This window comes from Eptesicus fuscus, chromosome 17 (assembly GCF_027574615.1).
Source record: "Eptesicus fuscus isolate TK198812 chromosome 17, DD_ASM_mEF_20220401, whole genome shotgun sequence".
NCBI classification, from domain to species: domain Eukaryota; kingdom Metazoa; phylum Chordata; class Mammalia; order Chiroptera; family Vespertilionidae; genus Eptesicus; species Eptesicus fuscus.
The window spans coordinates 44696148-44714856 of record NC_072489.1 but is presented as its reverse complement, the minus strand read 5'-3'; the positions used below and the strand labels follow the sequence as shown (position 1 = coordinate 44714856).

The 18709-nt window shown below is 38.7% G+C and overlaps 1 protein-coding gene across 8 annotated transcripts in view; it reads left to right on the top strand.

The window, feature by feature from the left end:
* Positions 1-18709, top strand: part of NT5C2 (5'-nucleotidase, cytosolic II) — an 86081-nt gene extending 67372 nt beyond the window's left edge. For 5 of the 8 annotated variants that reach the window (XM_054729300.1, XM_054729301.1, XM_054729307.1 and 2 more), the window contains 16 exons: positions 1209-1304; positions 1650-1673; positions 6926-7017; positions 7150-7207; positions 8233-8326; positions 8961-9014; positions 10827-10910; positions 11869-11910; positions 13006-13113; positions 13370-13436; positions 14042-14212; positions 15015-15065; positions 15518-15569; positions 15672-15732; positions 15873-16049; positions 17363-18709. In XM_054729300.1, coding sequence (XP_054585275.1) covers positions 1209-1304; positions 1650-1673; positions 6926-7017; positions 7150-7207; positions 8233-8326; positions 8961-9014; positions 10827-10910; positions 11869-11910; positions 13006-13113; positions 13370-13436; positions 14042-14212; positions 15015-15065; positions 15518-15569; positions 15672-15732; positions 15873-16049; positions 17363-17596 — 1465 coding nt within the window. In that variant the 3' untranslated portion in view covers positions 17597-18709. The remainder of the gene's footprint in view (positions 1-1208; positions 1305-1649; positions 1674-6925; positions 7018-7149; positions 7208-8232; positions 8327-8960; positions 9015-10826; positions 10911-11868; positions 11911-13005; positions 13114-13369; positions 13437-14041; positions 14213-15014; positions 15066-15517; positions 15570-15671; positions 15733-15872; positions 16050-17362) is intronic. The other 3 variants (XM_054729302.1, XM_054729305.1, XM_054729306.1) reach the window with 3 other exon arrangements.

Here is an 18709-nt window from a genome sequence, read left to right as displayed (position 1 = left end):
TTTATGGAAAAGAAACAGGATTACTAGTAAAACTGATGGGCAGTAATCAGTCACAGATGTTTCTACCTACATATAAATTTGGTTGTTGGAAAGCAGTTACAGGTTTTGCTAATACACTTAATTTGGTAATCAGGAGCCTCTTTTTTATTTTATTATTTTTTTAACTTTTTTTTTTTAATATTTTTATTGATTTCAGAGAGGAAGGGAGAGGGAGAAATAGAAACATCAGTGATGAAAGAGAATCATTGATTGGTTGCCTCCTGCATGCTCCACACTGGGGATTGAGCCTACAACGTGGGCATATGCCCTGACCTGGAATCGAACCATGACCTCCTGGTTCATAGGTCAATGGTCAACCACTGAGCCATGCTGGACAGGCAGGAGCTTCTTTTTTAATTTAATTTATTGATTGATTTGAGAAAGAGAAAGAGAAATATTAATTTGTAGTTCCACTTATTTATGCATTCATTGGTTGCTTCTTGTATGTGCCCTGGCTGGAGATCCAATGCACAACCTTGGCGCATTGAGATGATGCTCAAACCAACTGAGCTACCTACCTGGTCAGGGCTAAGAGAGCCTTTTTAAAATATATGTATATATTTATTGATTTCAGAGAGGAAGGGAGAGGGAGAGAAGATAGAAACATCAGTGCACACCCCACACTGGGGATCAAGTCTGCAACCTGGGTATATGCCATGACTGGGAATTGAACTGTGACCTCCTGGTTCATAGGTCAATGTTCAACCATTGGGCTAGCGGAACCTTTTGATAGTTTGCATTAATACATTTGATAGGAAAGATTTAAGATTAAGAAAAATTGTGTTTTTTTGAGATGTCACCATCATATATGTCCCATATACAACATCTAAAAGAGGGAAATATAAGCTAGTTCAGTTTTGTCCAAGGAAACTAAGATGGAACCAGCTGTATTAAGAGGAATTATAGTTTATACCTTATTTTATTAAGCTCCCGTTCCTTATAGAAAACAGTTGTGATTATCTAGACAGAGTAAATAATTTTTAGTTGCTCTGGGATTAGTTTTTAAGATTTCATTCACTTACTTTAATCTCTAGGGTTATGTTGTTTTGGGACATACTTGAATTACCATAAAGCTTGAATAAGATGTGTTTGGTTCATGGTGATCGGGTAATGTAAGATTATTGCCTGTATTGTTTTGCATTATTGATAATGTTTTCATTTTCACATAGGGGACTTGTCTTCGATACACTATATGGAAATCTTTTGAAAGTTGATGCCTATGGAAACCTCTTGGTCTGTGCACATGGATTTAACTTCATAAGGGGGTGAGTACAAAGAAACCTTTTAGTCTCTTTCTAGTATTTGTATAGTCAGACAATATGAAGATGACAGTGTCTTCCTGGGTTCAGTATACTTTTCTGTGTTTTTTTTGTTTGTTTTATTATTAAAGAGCAATTCTTTTACATAAGGATACTTTACAATTACTTATCAGGCAGTTAAGACCCAAACTGACTTATAAATAGAGATAGCAGTTACATTTTGTTTAAAATAAGTGCTTTCTAATGATAGATCATTCAAAAAAGGTAATCTTGAAACTTGCCCAAAAAGAACTGTAGTGGCTTTGACTTGTTTGAGATTCTAAGATTTTTATTTTCTCCTTTTTAATACAGTTCTCAGGTAGCTGCTCAGAAGAGGTATGTACATAAAAGTGCTTTGAAACATTTAAAACTACAACAGTGTAAATTACTAAGATTTTTAACAGCTAATACATTATTTTTTTATATTCTAATGAAAGCTTCAAATATTTGATTATGTTAAACTTTTTTAAAACATGGGGTTAAAATGAATACAGGGTAATATTTAAAACAAGTAAGGATAAGCTTTATTTTTATAATCAGACTATTTTCACTATTCTTACTAATTTGGACTTTTTACCCTAGAAAACAGCAGATAAAATTTAGTGTCTACTATTTTTTTTAGTGAAACATCCCAATTTTCTCTTTAAACTTTACAGTACCACAGTTTGACAACTTCTATAATTATGGCTTTACAGTTTCTGTACTACTGTACTACCTACTTTACCAGTGGCTCTGTATTAGGATCAGAGCAACTCTTAAAACCAAAATAGGTTATGTGTCAGTCTTTCGTGTAACTTTGTCATGAATTATTCATTCTCAATGGCCAGGTAGTAAAAACACAGTCTACATTGAAATTGTTAAAGAGACAATATCTTTTTGGTAAATAAATTTAATTCAAACTGTACTCGAGTTTCCTTTAAATCTATGGGTATAGCAAGACCCTACTTAGAATTGAAGCATCTTATGCAAGACTCTTCAGCTGATTCTTGGAAATCTTCAGAGCTCAAAGATTTCCAGGTATACATAGTGAGAAAAGTGTGAAGTAAACACCCCACCTTGACACATCTGTACAGGCCTTTCTGTCACTGTCCCTCTCATGAGGGCTTTGTTCACAATCCATGAATATCACGATGCAGGATTTAAACGTGAAGTGATTGCAAGTAGTACTAGCAACCTAAGCTATTTTACATATGGATATTGGTACTACAATTCATAATCCTAGTGAAGATGAACCAACATTCTATTTATTAATGTCTGAAAAGGGACTTTTGTGCTGTGGGGGGAGGGGTAGGTAGTCAAGAAAAGAGAGAGAAGCAGTTCTATAAATTAGTACTGCAATTAGATTTACTAACTCAATATCCAAAGACCTTCTTTCTTCCCCTAAGCCAGTAATGTTTCAAATACCTCCTTTGGAAATAAATTTAGTAGTGTTTAAAAAATAAGTCATTTATGAGTAAATACAGAATCATTCAGCCAGCACTTAGCACTGTATGGTCTTTTGAGTCAAAAAGTCCATGGAGAAGAAGGGACTGAGGATGGAAGATGAAGGAGAAAGTTACTGAAGAACATGGTAGACAAGGCTGGCACCTTACAATGCCTTGCCAATGAGTTGGGGCCTCAATTGCAAAGGCTTTTAAAGTTTTAGAATAGGATGATACTGAGATCAAATCTTTATTCTGTGGGTTGCACAAAGTTAGCAGTAGTCTGTACTATATAACTTTTCCACTCAACTTGAAGTCTAGCATTCCTTCTTTTATGATATATTACTTCCCCCTGAATTAATTTTTATTTAAAAGATATATTAGCATGATTTGGCACTCAATTTAAACAAAATGTTATTGTTAACTGTATAAGTCTTTTGGGTTCTAATTGCCTTATAACTATTAACTATCTGTATGTAAAGGAATTATTCTTTAATGATGGAGGGAATAGGAAAGTATACCTAACAGGGCAATGCATATAATTACTATTCCCTTTCACCTTAATTTTCATTACAGAAAATCTTGGAAAGCTAGAAATGAGATATTATTCTTTATTGGAAGTCTTAATTCAGATGGGTGACAAAGACAGGAAATAAAGTGATTTTATTTTCCAGAGTTTATGCCATTGTAGTTAACCAACCCAAGCAGGAATTTACGCAGGTTACTCTGAGTATGAACTTTAAATTTGATGTTTGTTATTTAGATTATTAGTTGATCTCCATAAATTCACCATGGGATTGTGTATTTTTATATTTTAGTGTTTTGCCCTTCCTGTTTCTCTGTAATATTTTTATTAATACCATCCCCTTCCTCTTGCAGTGTTTCATTTCACTCTCTAAGGTTCTCGTGCGTCTCTAATAACTTGTTTTCACGGGCTTCTTTCTTTTGATCCCTAAATGTTCTCCATGAATATTTTCTCAGTCTCCTCTTTTTACGGTACTCTTAAGTGGCCTCCTCTACTCAATAATAGTCTTCATGACTTCACCTACTACGTATGCATAGATGTTATCTCTCAAGTTTGAATCTGTTTTAAGTTCTTGATGTTTGTTTCTAATTGTGCGTAAAAATATGATTGCTTTGAGCTTACTGTATCCAAAATAAAACTCCTCTTACATCTACTTCTTATCTAATTCTCATATTTCTGTTAATGGAACCACTACCCTCTGAGAGACACCTTAATGTGAACATCATTATCTTTTTTTTAAAATATATTTTTATTGATTTCAGAGAGGAAGGGAGAGGAAGAGATAGAAACATCATTGATGAGAGAGAATCATTGATTGGCTGCCTCCTATACGCCCCACACTGAGGATCGAGCCCACAACCCGGGCACAAGCCCTGACCGGGATTCGAACCGATGACCTCCTGGTTCCTGGGTCGACACTCAGCTGCTGAGCCACACCTGCTGGCTATTATCTTTTTTTATTTATTTTTTATTTTTATTTTTTTTAATTGGCTATTATCTTTTATTATTATCTTATTTTTTCTTTCTTTTTAAAAATTTATTTATTTATTTGAACATCATTACCTTTGATTTTTATGTCCCTCATCTGCCACATCCAATCAGATGCCTAGTCTTGTTCATTTTTGACAATCTCTCTTGAATACATTCTTCCCTTTAAAAATTTCCTTTGCCATCTTAAGACCCTACTGCTCTCATCTAGGCTACTGCAATAACTGATTTCATAGTTCTTTCTTTCTATGTCAGTTAACTTTTGTTGCATAATAAATTACTTCAGAACTTAGTAGCTTAAACAATGACCATTTTATTTAGCTCAAAATTCTGAAAGTTAGCTGGATGATTCTGGGGTTCCTCAGCTGATCTGAGGAACCAAACCCACGGCCTTCTGGTGCACAGGACAATGCTCCAACCGAGTCACACCAGCCAGGGCCAGATTGAAAACTTTTAGGCTGCAACCTGAGCTTGTTCATCTTCATGTGTAATATTTGGAACTCTGCCTTGCATGTAGCTGTTAGACTATTGGAATGATTTTTCTACCTGAAATAGTCTCACTCATATGTCTGGCAGTTGGCAGCCTGTCGGCTGGGGTGCCTCATTTCTGCATGTAGCCTTGTATCGTCCAGCAGGCTATCGCGCTCATTCACATGGTAGTCTCAGAGTCCCAAGAGCAGCAAGAGGAGGCAAGCCCCAGTGCACAAGTGTTTTCGAAGTCTGTTTGGGTCCCATTTATTGTTGTTGAAGCCTGTATTCGAGGATGGAGTCTCACAATAGGAGGAACTGCAAAGTCATATTACAAAGAGATTTGTAGCCATTTTTGCAACATACCACTTTTTTTCCCCCTTCCATTTTATCCTAAGACTGCAACTGATTTCTTACTTCTATAATTTAGCTCTGCTGATTTTATCCCTATGCTTAAACACTGTGAGTGGCACTTTGGACTTGAAGGAAGTTAAGAACAATAGCATGATCTGCCTCAATTTATCTTTCTAGTTTTATTTTTCTCTGCTCCCCCTTCTCTACTCAAATTGGACTAGTTTCTAAATTGGTCTGCCTAGCTTTTAAGAATCAGCTCATATGCCACCCTTTCATGAATCCTTCCTAGATTTTTCTCTCCTCACTCCCACATTTACTTTTCTCAATCCCCTAAGTTGAAATGGTCTCCCCCTCCTCAGTTTTCTCATAGCTCTTTGCACCTTTCTTGTGATTTTTTTACCCTGTTATAATTGTCCCTTATCAGACTGACAACTTGTTTAGAAATTTATTTTAGAGAGGGGAAAAAAGGAGAGAGAAAAAATACTCATTTAAGAAAGTTATACATCAATGTTAGAGAGATTCTAGTACATTATTCGGTTGCCTCCTATACGTGCCCCCAACAGGGATCAACCTAGGTATGTGCCTTGACTGGGAACCCAACCTGTGACCTTCTAGTGCAGCGGTTGCCAACCTTTCGGACCTCACGGACCACCAGTTGGCAACCGGTGCTCCAAAGGTTTCCTTAAACTAGCGGTTGCCAACCTTTCAGACCTCATGGACCCACAGACCACCAGTTGGCGACCACTGTTCTAGTGCACAGGACAATGCTCCAACCAACTGAGCCACACCAGCGAAGGCCAGATGGAAAACTTTTTAGGGCTACAACCTGAGCTTGTCCATCTTTATGTGTAATACTAGAGGCTCAGTGCACGAAATTCGTGCACAGGTTGGGGGGTGTCCCTCAATCCAGCCTGCACCCTCTCCAATCTGGGACCCTTCAGTCGGACATCCCTCTCACAATCCAGGACTGCTGGCTCCCAACTGCTCACCTGCCTGCCTTCCTGATTGCCCCTAACCACTTCTGCCTGCCAGCCTGATCACCCCCTAACCACTCCCCTGCCAGCCTGATTGCCCCTAACTGCTCCCCTGCCAGCCTGATTGCCCCTAACTGCCCTCCCCTGCCGGCCTGGTCACCCCTAACTGCCCTCCCCTGAAGGCCTGGTCACCCCTAACTGCCCTCCTCTGTAGGCATGGTCACCCCTAACTGCCCTCCTCTGTAGGCATGGTCACCCCCAACTGCCCTCCCCTGCAGGCCTGGTCCCCCCCAACTGCCCTCCCATGCAGGCCTGGTCCCCCCCAACTGCATTCCCCTGCAGGCCTGGGTCCCCCCCAACTGCCCTTCCCTGCATGCCCGGTCGCCCCCAACTTCCCTCTGCCGGCCTGGTCACCCCTAAGTGCCCTCCCCTGCAAGCTTGATCGCCCCAACTGCCCTCCCCTGCTGGCCATCTTGTGGCAGCCATCTTTGACCACATGAGGGCAGCCATCTTTGTGTTGGAGTGATGGTCAATTTGCATATTAGATAGGATTTGGAAGTCTGCCTTACAAGTAGCCATTAGAATATTTGAATGAATTTTTAAGAATTTACTGACTTCAGAAAGGAACAGAGAGGGAGAGAGGGAAACTTCAATGATGAGAGACAATCATGTATCGGCTGCCTCCCTGCATGCCCCCTACTGGAGATTAGCCTGCAACTAGAGGATGTGCCCTGACCAGGAACCAACCACTGAGCCACACTGACCAGGCTTGAATGATTTTTGAATGATGAATATTTCTCATAGTTTTTATAATGTTAGTTTTTTGAGTACCAGTTAATTAAAATTTTTTTCTTTCAGACCAGAAACTAGAGAGCAGTATCCAAATAAATTTATCCAACGAGATGACACTGAAAGATTTTACATTCTGAATACATTATTCAACCTACCAGGTAGATTCATTCTATGCTTATATAACTGATGCTTTCTCTTCTTTCCATGATTATTTGTCTTTGCTCAAGGGAGATAAAATAATTTGAATTTTCTCACCTAAAGCTTATGAATATCTATTCTTCATTTTTCAGAGACCTACCTGTTGGCCTGCCTAGTAGATTTTTTTACTAATTGTCCCAGATATACCAGGTATGTATATGCTATAATTTTTTTTCAATTGTTTTTGTAAAAAATTAATGTACAGGGTTTTAGAGAACTGGCCATTGTAGGTCTTTTCTGCTTTTCTGAAGTGAATTTAGTGCTAGTGAGAGATGCCTCATTGCCAGCCTGAGAGATGGGACGGCACCAGCAGCTCCATGCAGGCTCTCACCTCCCACTCGGCCCCTCTTCTTGCCAGTGTGCTGCAGCCATGTTTGGAAGGGACCACTTCTGATTGGCTTCTCCTGGGAATGAAGACGGCCAGCAGAGGTGCTAATTGTGACAACTGAGTGGGAGGTTTGTGTGATAATTATCTGTCAAGCAGAATTACACTAAAACCCCCCTACTCATTTCACAGCAGCTACCCAGGAGCCATTCAGGGATGGTAATTTAATTTCATTCCCAGGCCCAGCAAGATTTGATTGAGGAATAAATACTGTTTATCCTCCCTGAAGTAAAATTTTGCTTAAGTCTTGAACAAGTTATCCTCTCCTTTTTAGGAATTTGTATAACCACTGCTGAAAGTTCAGCTATATGTGCTAGAGTATGCTAACTTCCTTATCCTCTCTAGGCCTTACCCACTTCAAGGCACTGAATTGGGTAGAGTGCTAAGTAGCTAAGCTAAATAGAAAATAGGCAATACCTTTGTATCTAGAGATGTTAGAAAAGTCAGGGTAGAGAGAACCTAAATTACCAACTTTAAGTTTTAAATGTTTCTTTGATGGAACCTGTTTCTTAAAAGTGATGAATAAAAAAACTTGATGTTTTTGGAACTGGCCTTTAGCTTCCATTCAGTGTATTCTATCACTTTGTCTTTGTTTACAGTTATTGTATTCCATTGAACACTATAGTCATCTCTGGTGGCCAGATGGATTTTCATTAGGGAGTAATTATTTTCCTAATTAGCCAGTGCCATTATCCATGTGATAATGGAACCTTTGGGTCCCTGGGTAATGTGTGATATTTTATTTACCCTCCTTTGGATTCCCTATCATGTTCTTTTCATCTCTCTGTAGCTGTGAAACAGGATTTAAAGATGGGGACCTCTTCATGTCTTACCGGAGTATGTTCCAGGATGTAAGGGATGCTGTTGACTGGGTTCATTACAAGGTACCTAGGAGTTGCTGCTTTACCTGCTCACTCATTGGCATGTGTTTTATATTGTCTGACATTAACTTTCTAGGTGCAAAGAGAACCGAGTTTTTTCTCTTTGAAACAAAACAAAACACAAACAAACAAAAAAACCCCACAAAACTGTTTTGCCCCCTAGTGATAGCTCTTTATAATACTTTAATACTTTTGTTCTTGTGTTTGATTGTCCTGCTTTCAGATTGTGCTTGGTTTCTAGATCTTATTTCACAAACACACTTAGAAGAGATTTTAGTGTTTATATTATACTTGCTGTATCCTATGAGGATAATTATGGTCCTTTTTTTTTTTTTTTTCAAATACTTGACTGATAATGTTAACAAATATATTAACATTTACTATAAATTGTACTGAGTAAAATATGAAATGCTTTTTGATGTCTAGGTTAAAATAAGAATAATTTTATATTTTAAATACATTTTGGAAGCAGAGTTGGAGCAGATCACATCTGCTACTTTATCCTGGTCTTCTCCAATGTATCTGCTTTTCCATTTTGGTAATTCTTAAGTGATGCATCTGGGTTGATAGTAGACATAATTTGTCTTATAAACTGTTAGACTGATTTTGTTCTTACTTCTTTGTTTTCTTCCCCTAGGGCTCCCTTAAAGAAAAGACAGTTGAAAATCTTGAGAAGTATGTAGTCAAAGATGTAAGTATTAAAGGGGAATCTACATGATAGCTTATTTTACCTATTAGGGAAATTAATAAGTCTATTTATAATGAAATGCACAAGGGGAAGGTATGTATTTCCTTGTCTTGTTACAATATATGCCAAGTGTAATTACCAAGAGTTTTCAGCCAGAGCATATGTTTTGGTACATTTTTTCCTGTTTATTGATAATTAAGAAGACCTAGTATTCCATTCGTGTTTATAGCTCTAATTATGATAGCAGCTAGAGAGGTTATTGTGTGCACATCAGTGTGCTAAGTGAGTGATTACATGCATTATCCTACTTAATCTTCTGTATAGCCATGAATTAGGCATTGTTACCTCTGCTGCATAGGAACAGATGAAACTGAGGAATAAAGGGATTAAATAATTTGGCCAAGTTCATTCAGCTAATAAGTAATGAACCCAAATCATAGCCACTGTGCTACACCATGTAAACAATGTACAAAGTAATTTATTTAAATTGTCTTTAGCCTATCAACAGGAAATAATAGGGAAAGCTTTAAAAATATCTAAAAAGACATTAGAGGAGAATCTAATAAAATTCAGAAAAATCTGTAGTTTATTTAATAGAATTGTGTCAGTGTTAATTTCTTAGTTTTAGTAATTGTGCTGTGGTTATGTACAATGTTAATATTAAGGGAAGCTAGATGAAGAATATATAGAAACCCTCTACTATTTTCACAACTGTAAGTCTGAAATTATTTCAAAATTAAAAGTAAACACATTTCTTTTTCTTACAGAGGAAAAGTAGCATAATGCATTATTTTCTCAAAAAGTATTTTGGTAAAGATTACTTACTATTTTCAGTCTTTGTACCTCCTATTTCCTCCCCACTCACCCCAATCCTTGTTTCAAAAAGAATGCTGAGGGGTTCAGGAGAGGTCCAGGAGAACTTGAGTAAAGGGACCTATTTACTGTGAGAGAAGGGAAATCTGCTTTTCTTTCTGGTTATGGGGAGTTAGAATTAACTTATGTTTCTGTAGGTGAGTCTAGGCATTTCTAGATTGTATCCTGCAAATGTCATTCAATTATACAAGGTGTTTGTTTGTTTTTTAAATCAAAGTATATACAATGAAGCTAACTCTCCATGTAGAGGATTTTGCTGTTTAAAATCAGCTTCCCCTGATCTCTAACATATCTAATTCACATACTAAGATTACAAAGTAATTTAAACTCTTTCCTGAGGCAGACATGGGGAAGGTAGAGATATGTTTTTAAGAAGCATATAATTATTATTTATGTGCATCATCTATTTATATATAAAAGCCTAAGTGACCGTTACTACTGGTCGACCAGTCACTATGATGTGCACTGACCAACACAGGAGCTGCCCCCTGGTGGTCAGTGCGCTCCCATAGCCAACCACCCCTGTCCTCATCCCCCCCCCCCCCCCCCCCCCCCCCCGGCAAACCGGGCAAACCTCTCACAGTCCCTCCCTTCGTCCAGCAGGCCCCAGCCGGCCTGGCCCCCCGTCAGGACTGGGCAAGATGGCCCTGATTGCCAGCCAGGCCTAGGGACCCCACCTGTGCTCAAATTTCGTGCACCAGGCCTCTAGTTATATGTATAAAATCTGTATATTATATACACCATGTATATTATATATGTTAAGACTTAATTTATGCATAGTGATAATGTCATCTTCTCAATGCAGAAATCTGAAGCCATCCAACCTTAAAGGGTATCCCCTGTTCTTATTTCAGTGGACAAAAGTCTAGTATGTGACTATTCCACAGTAAATGAATATGTATTTGGGTTTATTGTTTCACTCATCATTATATTACATTTCAGGGAAAATTGCCTTTGCTTCTGAGCCGGATGAAGGAAGTAGGGAAAGTATTTCTTGCCACCAACAGTGACTATAAATATACAGATGTAAGTGCTTAATATTCATATTTGTTTATTTATACAGAGGAATTATTTTGGCCTAAAGAACTGAAGATAACAAGGAGGATAATAGTTTATTAAGGGTAGTTTTTGCCACTTCATTTTAAAAGCAGTGAAAAGAGCAAAAATATATAGCATAAGAGCTACATCAGAGTGATTCTCAAATTTTTCTTAATATTTCTTTGGACTATTTCCCCTAATTACAATTGGCTACTTGAATGTTTTAATTTGGGGGTTATTCAAAACATTTATGCTGATCAAATGGCTTCTATGTCTCTTTGGCACATCATTTATATAAACTTAAGTCACTCACTCCCTTTATTGCACATGAGCACATGCCCTCCTCCCGGCTGTTGGGACCCAGACAACATAGATGGTGCGAAGATGTTTTTATTTTTAGCCGTCAAAAGTTACTACTGCTTAAGTGCTTTTTGCCAGATTAAAGCATGTAGAAAAGCCAATTTAACTCCTCATCTTACTTTTGCTAAGACAGTTACAAGTTCATGGTACTAGCAAAAAGCTCAGTATTTCCCAATTCTTTATGTAAAATCTTATCTTAGAACTCTGATGATTTGTAATAAGCAAGACTGAGTTATTAGTTTTCTCTATGCTCTTACCTCAGAAGACCCTTACCTCCAAAAGTGTGTTCTAGTCCACTAGAATTAGATAGGGATTATGGATGAATCTGTACCTAATTATCTCCTAGAAGAATCTGATGTCCTACTGAGAATGTCAGAGGCTTCTGTATGTTTGTTATGATAAGCATTAATTTCTGGCTTTCATAGCCATGATTTTATAAACTTTAGAGGAAACAAGAATGTGATAAATCCTATATTGAAAAAAACATTTTTATGAAAAACTCATGTAAGGTTATTTAATAGTGTTTTATATCTTTTGTAGAAGTGGTATATGGACCTTATGTTGGTTGTTTTTTTTTTTCCTCCAGAAAATTATGACTTACCTGTTTGATTTCCCACATGGCCCCAAGGTACTATATGTAAATTATTAGACCATTGTTTTAGTAATAATGAATGCATTTAATCAGCCTGGAATATTGATGTTAAGGAATTAATTGGTCAGGACCCACTCAGAAATCTTCATTAACATTAGAAGTAACGCAGGTGCTGGTATATTATTTCAAGTCGCTAGCAACTTGAGAACTTAGTAGACAGAAATAAAAGAGAGATTCTTATGGCATTTAGTAGGATGGTATCAGAATAATTTTATGCCCAAGAACTTCTATGCAGAGTTAAGTTTGTAGGTTTTTCAGGTTGAGGAAGATAACTGATGGAAAGAAACAGAAAATGTGTATATTCTTGACAGCTTTTAGATTTTGCTTAGTTATTGATGAGTTTTGTGCCAAGGGAACAGTTAAACTTGATATTTAAGCAGAGGTATCTTTATTTCTGCAGTATGGCTGCACTTAGATCTAAGGACTACTCATTGCAAGTTAATCATATACTTGTGCCGTGCTATTGTAATCCTAGGCTTTTAAAAAAATAAATATCAGTAAATCCCTATTTTGAGATCACCCAAAAGCAGTGCTCTTCAGCTTGACCTTAAAAGGTTGTTTCAGAATGGAAATCATGTTGATGGGCATAACTTTTACATTAGTGCTGTGGTTGGCCTGCAGTAGGAGCCAATGTGCACCTAGAGCCATCATTCTGAAGTCATACCCAGTAAAATTTCCTACTAGTCCCACGTTGGTTTGTATACTTCAGTTCTGAGGCTTATTGGCCTCTCCCTTCATTTGTCTCTTGGGTATTGATCTGCATCTCTTTTCAGCCCCCTTGAGCCTCTTTTTGAGTGTGAGCACGCTTTCATATATTAAATTTCTGTGAAATAAGTTAATAAGTAGATGAAATGATTTAAAATGTAGAGATTATTAGTCATTCACTTATATTTTCACCTTGCCTGCTTCCAAAAGGATATGGCTTATAAGACACAATGTTTTTTTTATAAAACAGTGGGATCTTCTGAGTATACTTAGTATTTCTACATTCCTTGCATCTGAATGAGATTAAATATTAGTGCCTTAAGGTTAGGAGTGATGTTTCAGCTTTTGCTGTTTCTGCTTCATCAGCCTGGGAGCTCCCATCGACCATGGCAGTCCTACTTTGACCTGATCTTGGTGGATGCACGGAAACCACTCTTTTTTGGAGAAGGCACAGTACTTCGTCAGGTGGATACTGTAAGTTGAGGGGATGTTCTGTCTGCACATTGTCCTTCGTGTTTCTCCTTCCCCCACTCCCACTCTCCCTAAGGAAACAGGTATTTTTATCTACTTAGCTGTATCTCTCTTTTGAAATTATTCTAAGACTTGGTTTTAATTGAGGGAGCCGAATAATTCAAAAGTGTCTTTCATTTGTTTGTCTAGCCAAGTAGCATTTTGGATAGATATTGATAGAATGATAAAGTATTACAAAGTTCATATTCTCTTCTCACAGAAAACTGGCAAGCTGAAAATTGGTACCTACACAGGGCCCTTACAGCATGGTATTGTCTACTCAGGAGGTGAGTTGCAGCCTTCCCTTTATTTGGTGTGTGTCTCTGCTCAGACCTCACCCTGAAAGCATTGATGTCCTCCTAGCATAGTGGCTCATATACCCTTTAGTATCCTAAAGATATCATCTACTGCAAGTAAATACTTCAGTCCTCTAGTAATGCAACAGGAGTCAGGGAGAATGGGGTTGAGAAGTTGTTAGTATGTTCTAATGAATCTTTGATTTTTCACCCAATCTTTCTTTTACTTATTTGAGGCTGTTTCTCAGTGTCTTGAAATCATTTGGGGGTAGTCCTCAAGTAGCCCCTATAGGACACAAATACATATTTTGTTGGAGTGATAAACTTAATAGCAGATCTATGATGACAAAAAGAGGTGGTACTTTTGAGGGTTATAGTCAATACTAATGCTGAGACATGTAGGAGGCAATTTAAAAAATGAGAAAAAGATAAATTGTGGGACTTTGACTTTAAGGAAGGTGAGCCTTTTCTAGTGTGTTCCTCACATAATTGTAAGAAAAAAATTAATCAGCACAGTATTTAATCGTTATGGTACTGAGAATGCTGTTTTTTTTTAATATGGGGACTTTTTTTCTTTGTTTATTCTATTGTTTCAGGTTCATCTGATACAATCTGTGATCTGTTGGGAGCCAAGGGCAAGGACATTTTGTATATTGGAGATCATATTTTTGGGGACATTTTGAAATCAAAGAAACGACAAGGGTGGCGAACTTTCTTGGTGATTCCTGAACTTGCACAGGAGCTTCATGTCTGGACTGATAAGAGTTGTAAGGAGCCATTTCTTATATAAATTAACTGTATCAAAGATTTATAAAATAAGTTGCCAGCTGTGAACCAGTACTTTGTATGCAGGGGGGTCAAAAGATGGGCCCTGATATTTGCATAATTCTTTCCCCAAACAGCCCAATATTTCACAAAGTCCAGAATTGGAGGAAATAAGAGAGGTTATCTTGTTCAGCTTTCTTCTTGAATCCTTTCCATTTTAAGTATAAAATGTTACTCCCTGAGTTCTATTACAATAGCAGCTAACCTGGGAACTCCACTCTCCTCGTTAGTCCCGTTTGTCCAACCATGCTACTATTTCCAGTCTCTCTGCTACCAGCTCTGTGACTCTGGGGCATTGATGGCTCTGAGTGTTAATCACCTCCTGATATTTTTTATTTGCTCTTCTGAGAAGTAGAGAATGGGGCCAAATTCCATTCTCTGAACTGAGCTATGCTGTGGACACTGAAATGTGAGCTGTGGATTTAGTTATGTAAAGTTATATCTTTACGTAACTTCAAACAGTGTGGAAAAATGGAATGCCTGCATGCCCTTAGGCAAGTTACTGAGACACCCTCTGCCTTCATTTCCTCAAGTGTGAATGTGGGTAGTAATACCTACCTTATAAAGCTGATGAGGCTCAACTGAGGTAAGGTGTATATAAGGAAGATACAAGTAACAACCCTTCTCAACCAGGGCTCCTCATCTGAAACAGAACAGAGAAAATGACTCCATTTTCCCAAAGATGGCAGATAAAGAAAATTTGTTCTATACAATGATTACATTAATTCTCTTTGGGGAACCCAGGTGGAGAAAAGCTGGAACACAGAGGCAGCATGCAGCAGGTGCTGGCTGTTGGTTGGTATTGTTTGTACTTATCAGTGAAATTTTCTGGCTAGCCTTTCATCCACATTTTCAACTTCCCACTTATGAAGTTTTAGAAATCTAGTGGAGTTGGCCCTATTTCCTAGGCTTGTAACTATGGACAAGTCACCTCATTCTCTGTTAATACTTGCTTTGCTGACACACCTGAGATGGGGTGTGAATTGGCACTTTGTAAGCTTAGACTCAGCATCCAGTTGGAAGAGTTGTGGTCGGCAGAGGAAATACTGGTCTCATCTGCTCCCAGATTGCAGGCAGGGTAGCAGTGGGTTTTACTGAAGGGGGCCCGAGAAGTTATTTTATACACTCACCTATGGCTTTACTTTTCAGTCACATCTGCAACCTTTTTAAATGTAGTTTCAGCAGTAATTAAAAACTGGATGCTTTTTATCTAAAATATTTTCCTTTTCCTTCCAAACCATAACAAGCACTTTTTGAAGAGCTTCAGAGCTTGGATATTTTCTTGGCTGAACTCTACAAGTAAGTTTTTTCCCCTAAAACTTACCTACCTTTTTGGGAGTCCCCTAGGTATAAGAGATGTCCTTTCTAGAGAGATTTTCACTGGATTTCTCATGTCTCCAGGCACCTTGACAGCAGCAGCAATGAGCGCCCAGACATTAGCTCCATCCAGAGACGTATTAAGGTATCCAAATGGGATTTGGGAGAAAACTTGCAAAATAAAGTTTGTGATTTTTCGTATTTCTCATTTTGTACAGGGACTGGCACATAGCCGGTGCACAAATATGTTTTTGAATGAGCTGACAGTCTTATTCTTCGATTTAGAAAGTAACTCATGACATGGACATGTGCTATGGGATGATGGGAAGCCTGTTTCGCAGTGGCTCCCGGCAAACCCTCTTTGCCAGCCAGGTGATGCGTTATGCTGACCTCTATGCCGCATCTTTCATCAACCTGCTGTATTACCCGTTCAGCTACCTCTTCAGAGCTGCCCACGTCTTGGTGAGTCAGTGCAGCTGTAAGCTACGTTTACAGTTACACAGTTAACGTGCACAGAGACCAAGGGTGGGTTGCACAAAAAGGAGTCTTTCCTCTTTTGTTCGCACTAAATGAGAGAAATGTGGTTTTTATATTCCTATGCTCTGATACTGTGATCTATGTTTCAGGACTGCTTTTGCTGTGAGAAAGGAAATAAGGCTCTCTTCTCTCTCATTTTACCCAGTTTCAGGCTATAGTACATGATCTGGGCACAGTTTTGAGGGTTGAGAAAGAAAGAAGAGGGTAGGTGGCTTTAGGAAGTTCCAGGAAGACACTTCAGTACCTAAACTGGGTTGGCCTCTGGTCCATGATAGACATCTCTCTGCATGGCCACCTACAGAGGGAGAGGAGAGCAGCTCTTAGAAGTCACTAAGTTGATAGGTCGGGAGGCTTCCCAGATCTGTGAGAGAAATTGCCACCACTTTCCTGGAACTTAAGTGAATACAATCAAAGTAGCATTTAAAATTTTTGCTGGAAAGTGTAAAGATGAGACTGAAGATATTTTAAAATAACTAGAGGATCAAGAAGGAATAAGCTGTGTGGGCTAGACCACTGCTAAGAATTGTATTCATGCAGTGATGATCACTAAACAGTGAAATAAGTCAAATAGGAAAGCTTAGCGTTCATCTGATTTCTAAGCTAGAAAGAGTGGGGAAAAGTGTAGCAGCTCTCTGTGGAGCAGTACTTTTAGGAAGATGGACAAATAAAACTCGTCACAAACTGTCCTGCTAAGATCAACCTTAGCTCAGCCAGGAACACCAGTGATTCAGAAAAGGCTCTTTACACAGGAGGCAAGCAGCTGATCATTAAACCTCTTCAACCAAATGCTAGTGGAAAGCTCATGACACTATTTTTAAAGTAGATTGGATCTCAGTGATTTATCTGCTGGTGAACACTGTAAATACAAGTACGGGATAGTATGGCTGCCCTCTGTGTAATGCGCACCCTGTTCCCTGAGTTGCCTGGGCTCCCGGATCATTTCATCCTTTATGCTCGTGTGATAAACCTGGGCGGTCACACTCTGGCAGCATATTGAATGTTGCCCGGAGCCTGCGGAAATGGACGTACTCTTTCTGCCCCACATGGTGGAGCAGTGTTGGGAGTGGAAAGTTTTCAAGTAACATTAATCAGAAGAAAGACCGCACGTTTGTAATGTTCTTAATGATGCAGTGCCTTTACTGGAATTGTGATAGCATCATTAAAGCATCTTTGAACTAGAGGGGTTAGGGTTTGGGAAATAGCTCCAACTGCTTTCTGAACCTCTGACTTTGTTCTAGATGCCTCATGAATCAACGGTGGAACACACACATGTAGATATCAATGAGATGGAGTCCCCGCTTGCCACCCGGAACCGTACTTCAGTGGATTTCAAAGATACTGACTACAAGCGGCACCAGTTGACACGGTCGATTAGTGAGATTAAACCCCCCAACCTATTCCCACTGGCCCCCCAGGAAATTACACACTGCCATGATGAAGATGATGATGAAGAGGAGGAAGAGGAAGAATAAGAACGAAAACCAAAACTCTGAACACCCATTAAACAAAGTTCTGGCAGGACTCACAGGAGCAGACCATGTCCCTGCTTGGGTCCTAGCGGGAGGGGGGGGGGGGCATTCCATCAAAGGTATATCTGAAAAGTTTCTGAAGCCCTTAAGATAATTCTAATCATAGGGAGATACTGGTTTTAGTTTTGTGTGTCTACAGTCTTTACAGACGGTTTAAAATTGTAATGGAGTCTGTATTGGGAAACAGGAAGGGTAAAAGCTGGGCTGAATTGCATGAAGATGGCTCCGTTGTGGCTTGTGACACTGTTTCCTTGTCTTGTTTCAGTCTGTTAAGTGTCTCAGAATGGAACAAGGAAGATGGACAGAGGTGATCCAAAAGTGCTGTTATGTTACAAATTGTACTCTTACTCCAAAACCCATCTTTTTCAGTGCGTTTCATAGTATTGTATATCAGTGGAGAAATATATTGTTTCCAGGATCAAATGTAGTCTTCTGTTAAGGTCAAGGTTCCTTGTGTTCTCTACTTGCTGTAGGGCTGATCTGGAATGGACTGCAGCAGTTTCATTTTGAGGCAAAAGTCTTCATCTATTTCTACAGTTCTATGATTGATAAGCTTTTTATTTCTTTTCAAAAAACAATCTTCTCATCTGGGACAGAGCTATAGAATTTAGTTGAAAAAGGACAAAGGAACAAGCCCCCCAAAAGAAAAGGAGGAACTTTCTTATATTACAGCATAACTGAGTAAATTCATTGGTGTGGGCTATATTGTGTGGCTTGTGATACTGAATTCCAGCTCTCTCTATCCTCTCGAGTTGAGTGCTGAGTTTCATTGTCAAGCGGTAGAAGATAGAACGTGGGCTCTGTAAGCCAAAACTTGACTAAAGCAGAGGGCACAATCAGTGTGAATGAATTCACTTCAGAATCCCAGAAATCACTTCTTGTCTTGAACAAGAATAGATCATTACTGTATACACTAGGGAAGGGGGTATTATAACTACCTCCCAGTACAGTGGTGTAGACTCCTAACTTTATCCTTCATTCTTATGTCATTGGTCAACATGGGAGGGTCGATTAGTTGCTCTAGAACTCAATAAAGTATAATATTTCTAATACTGA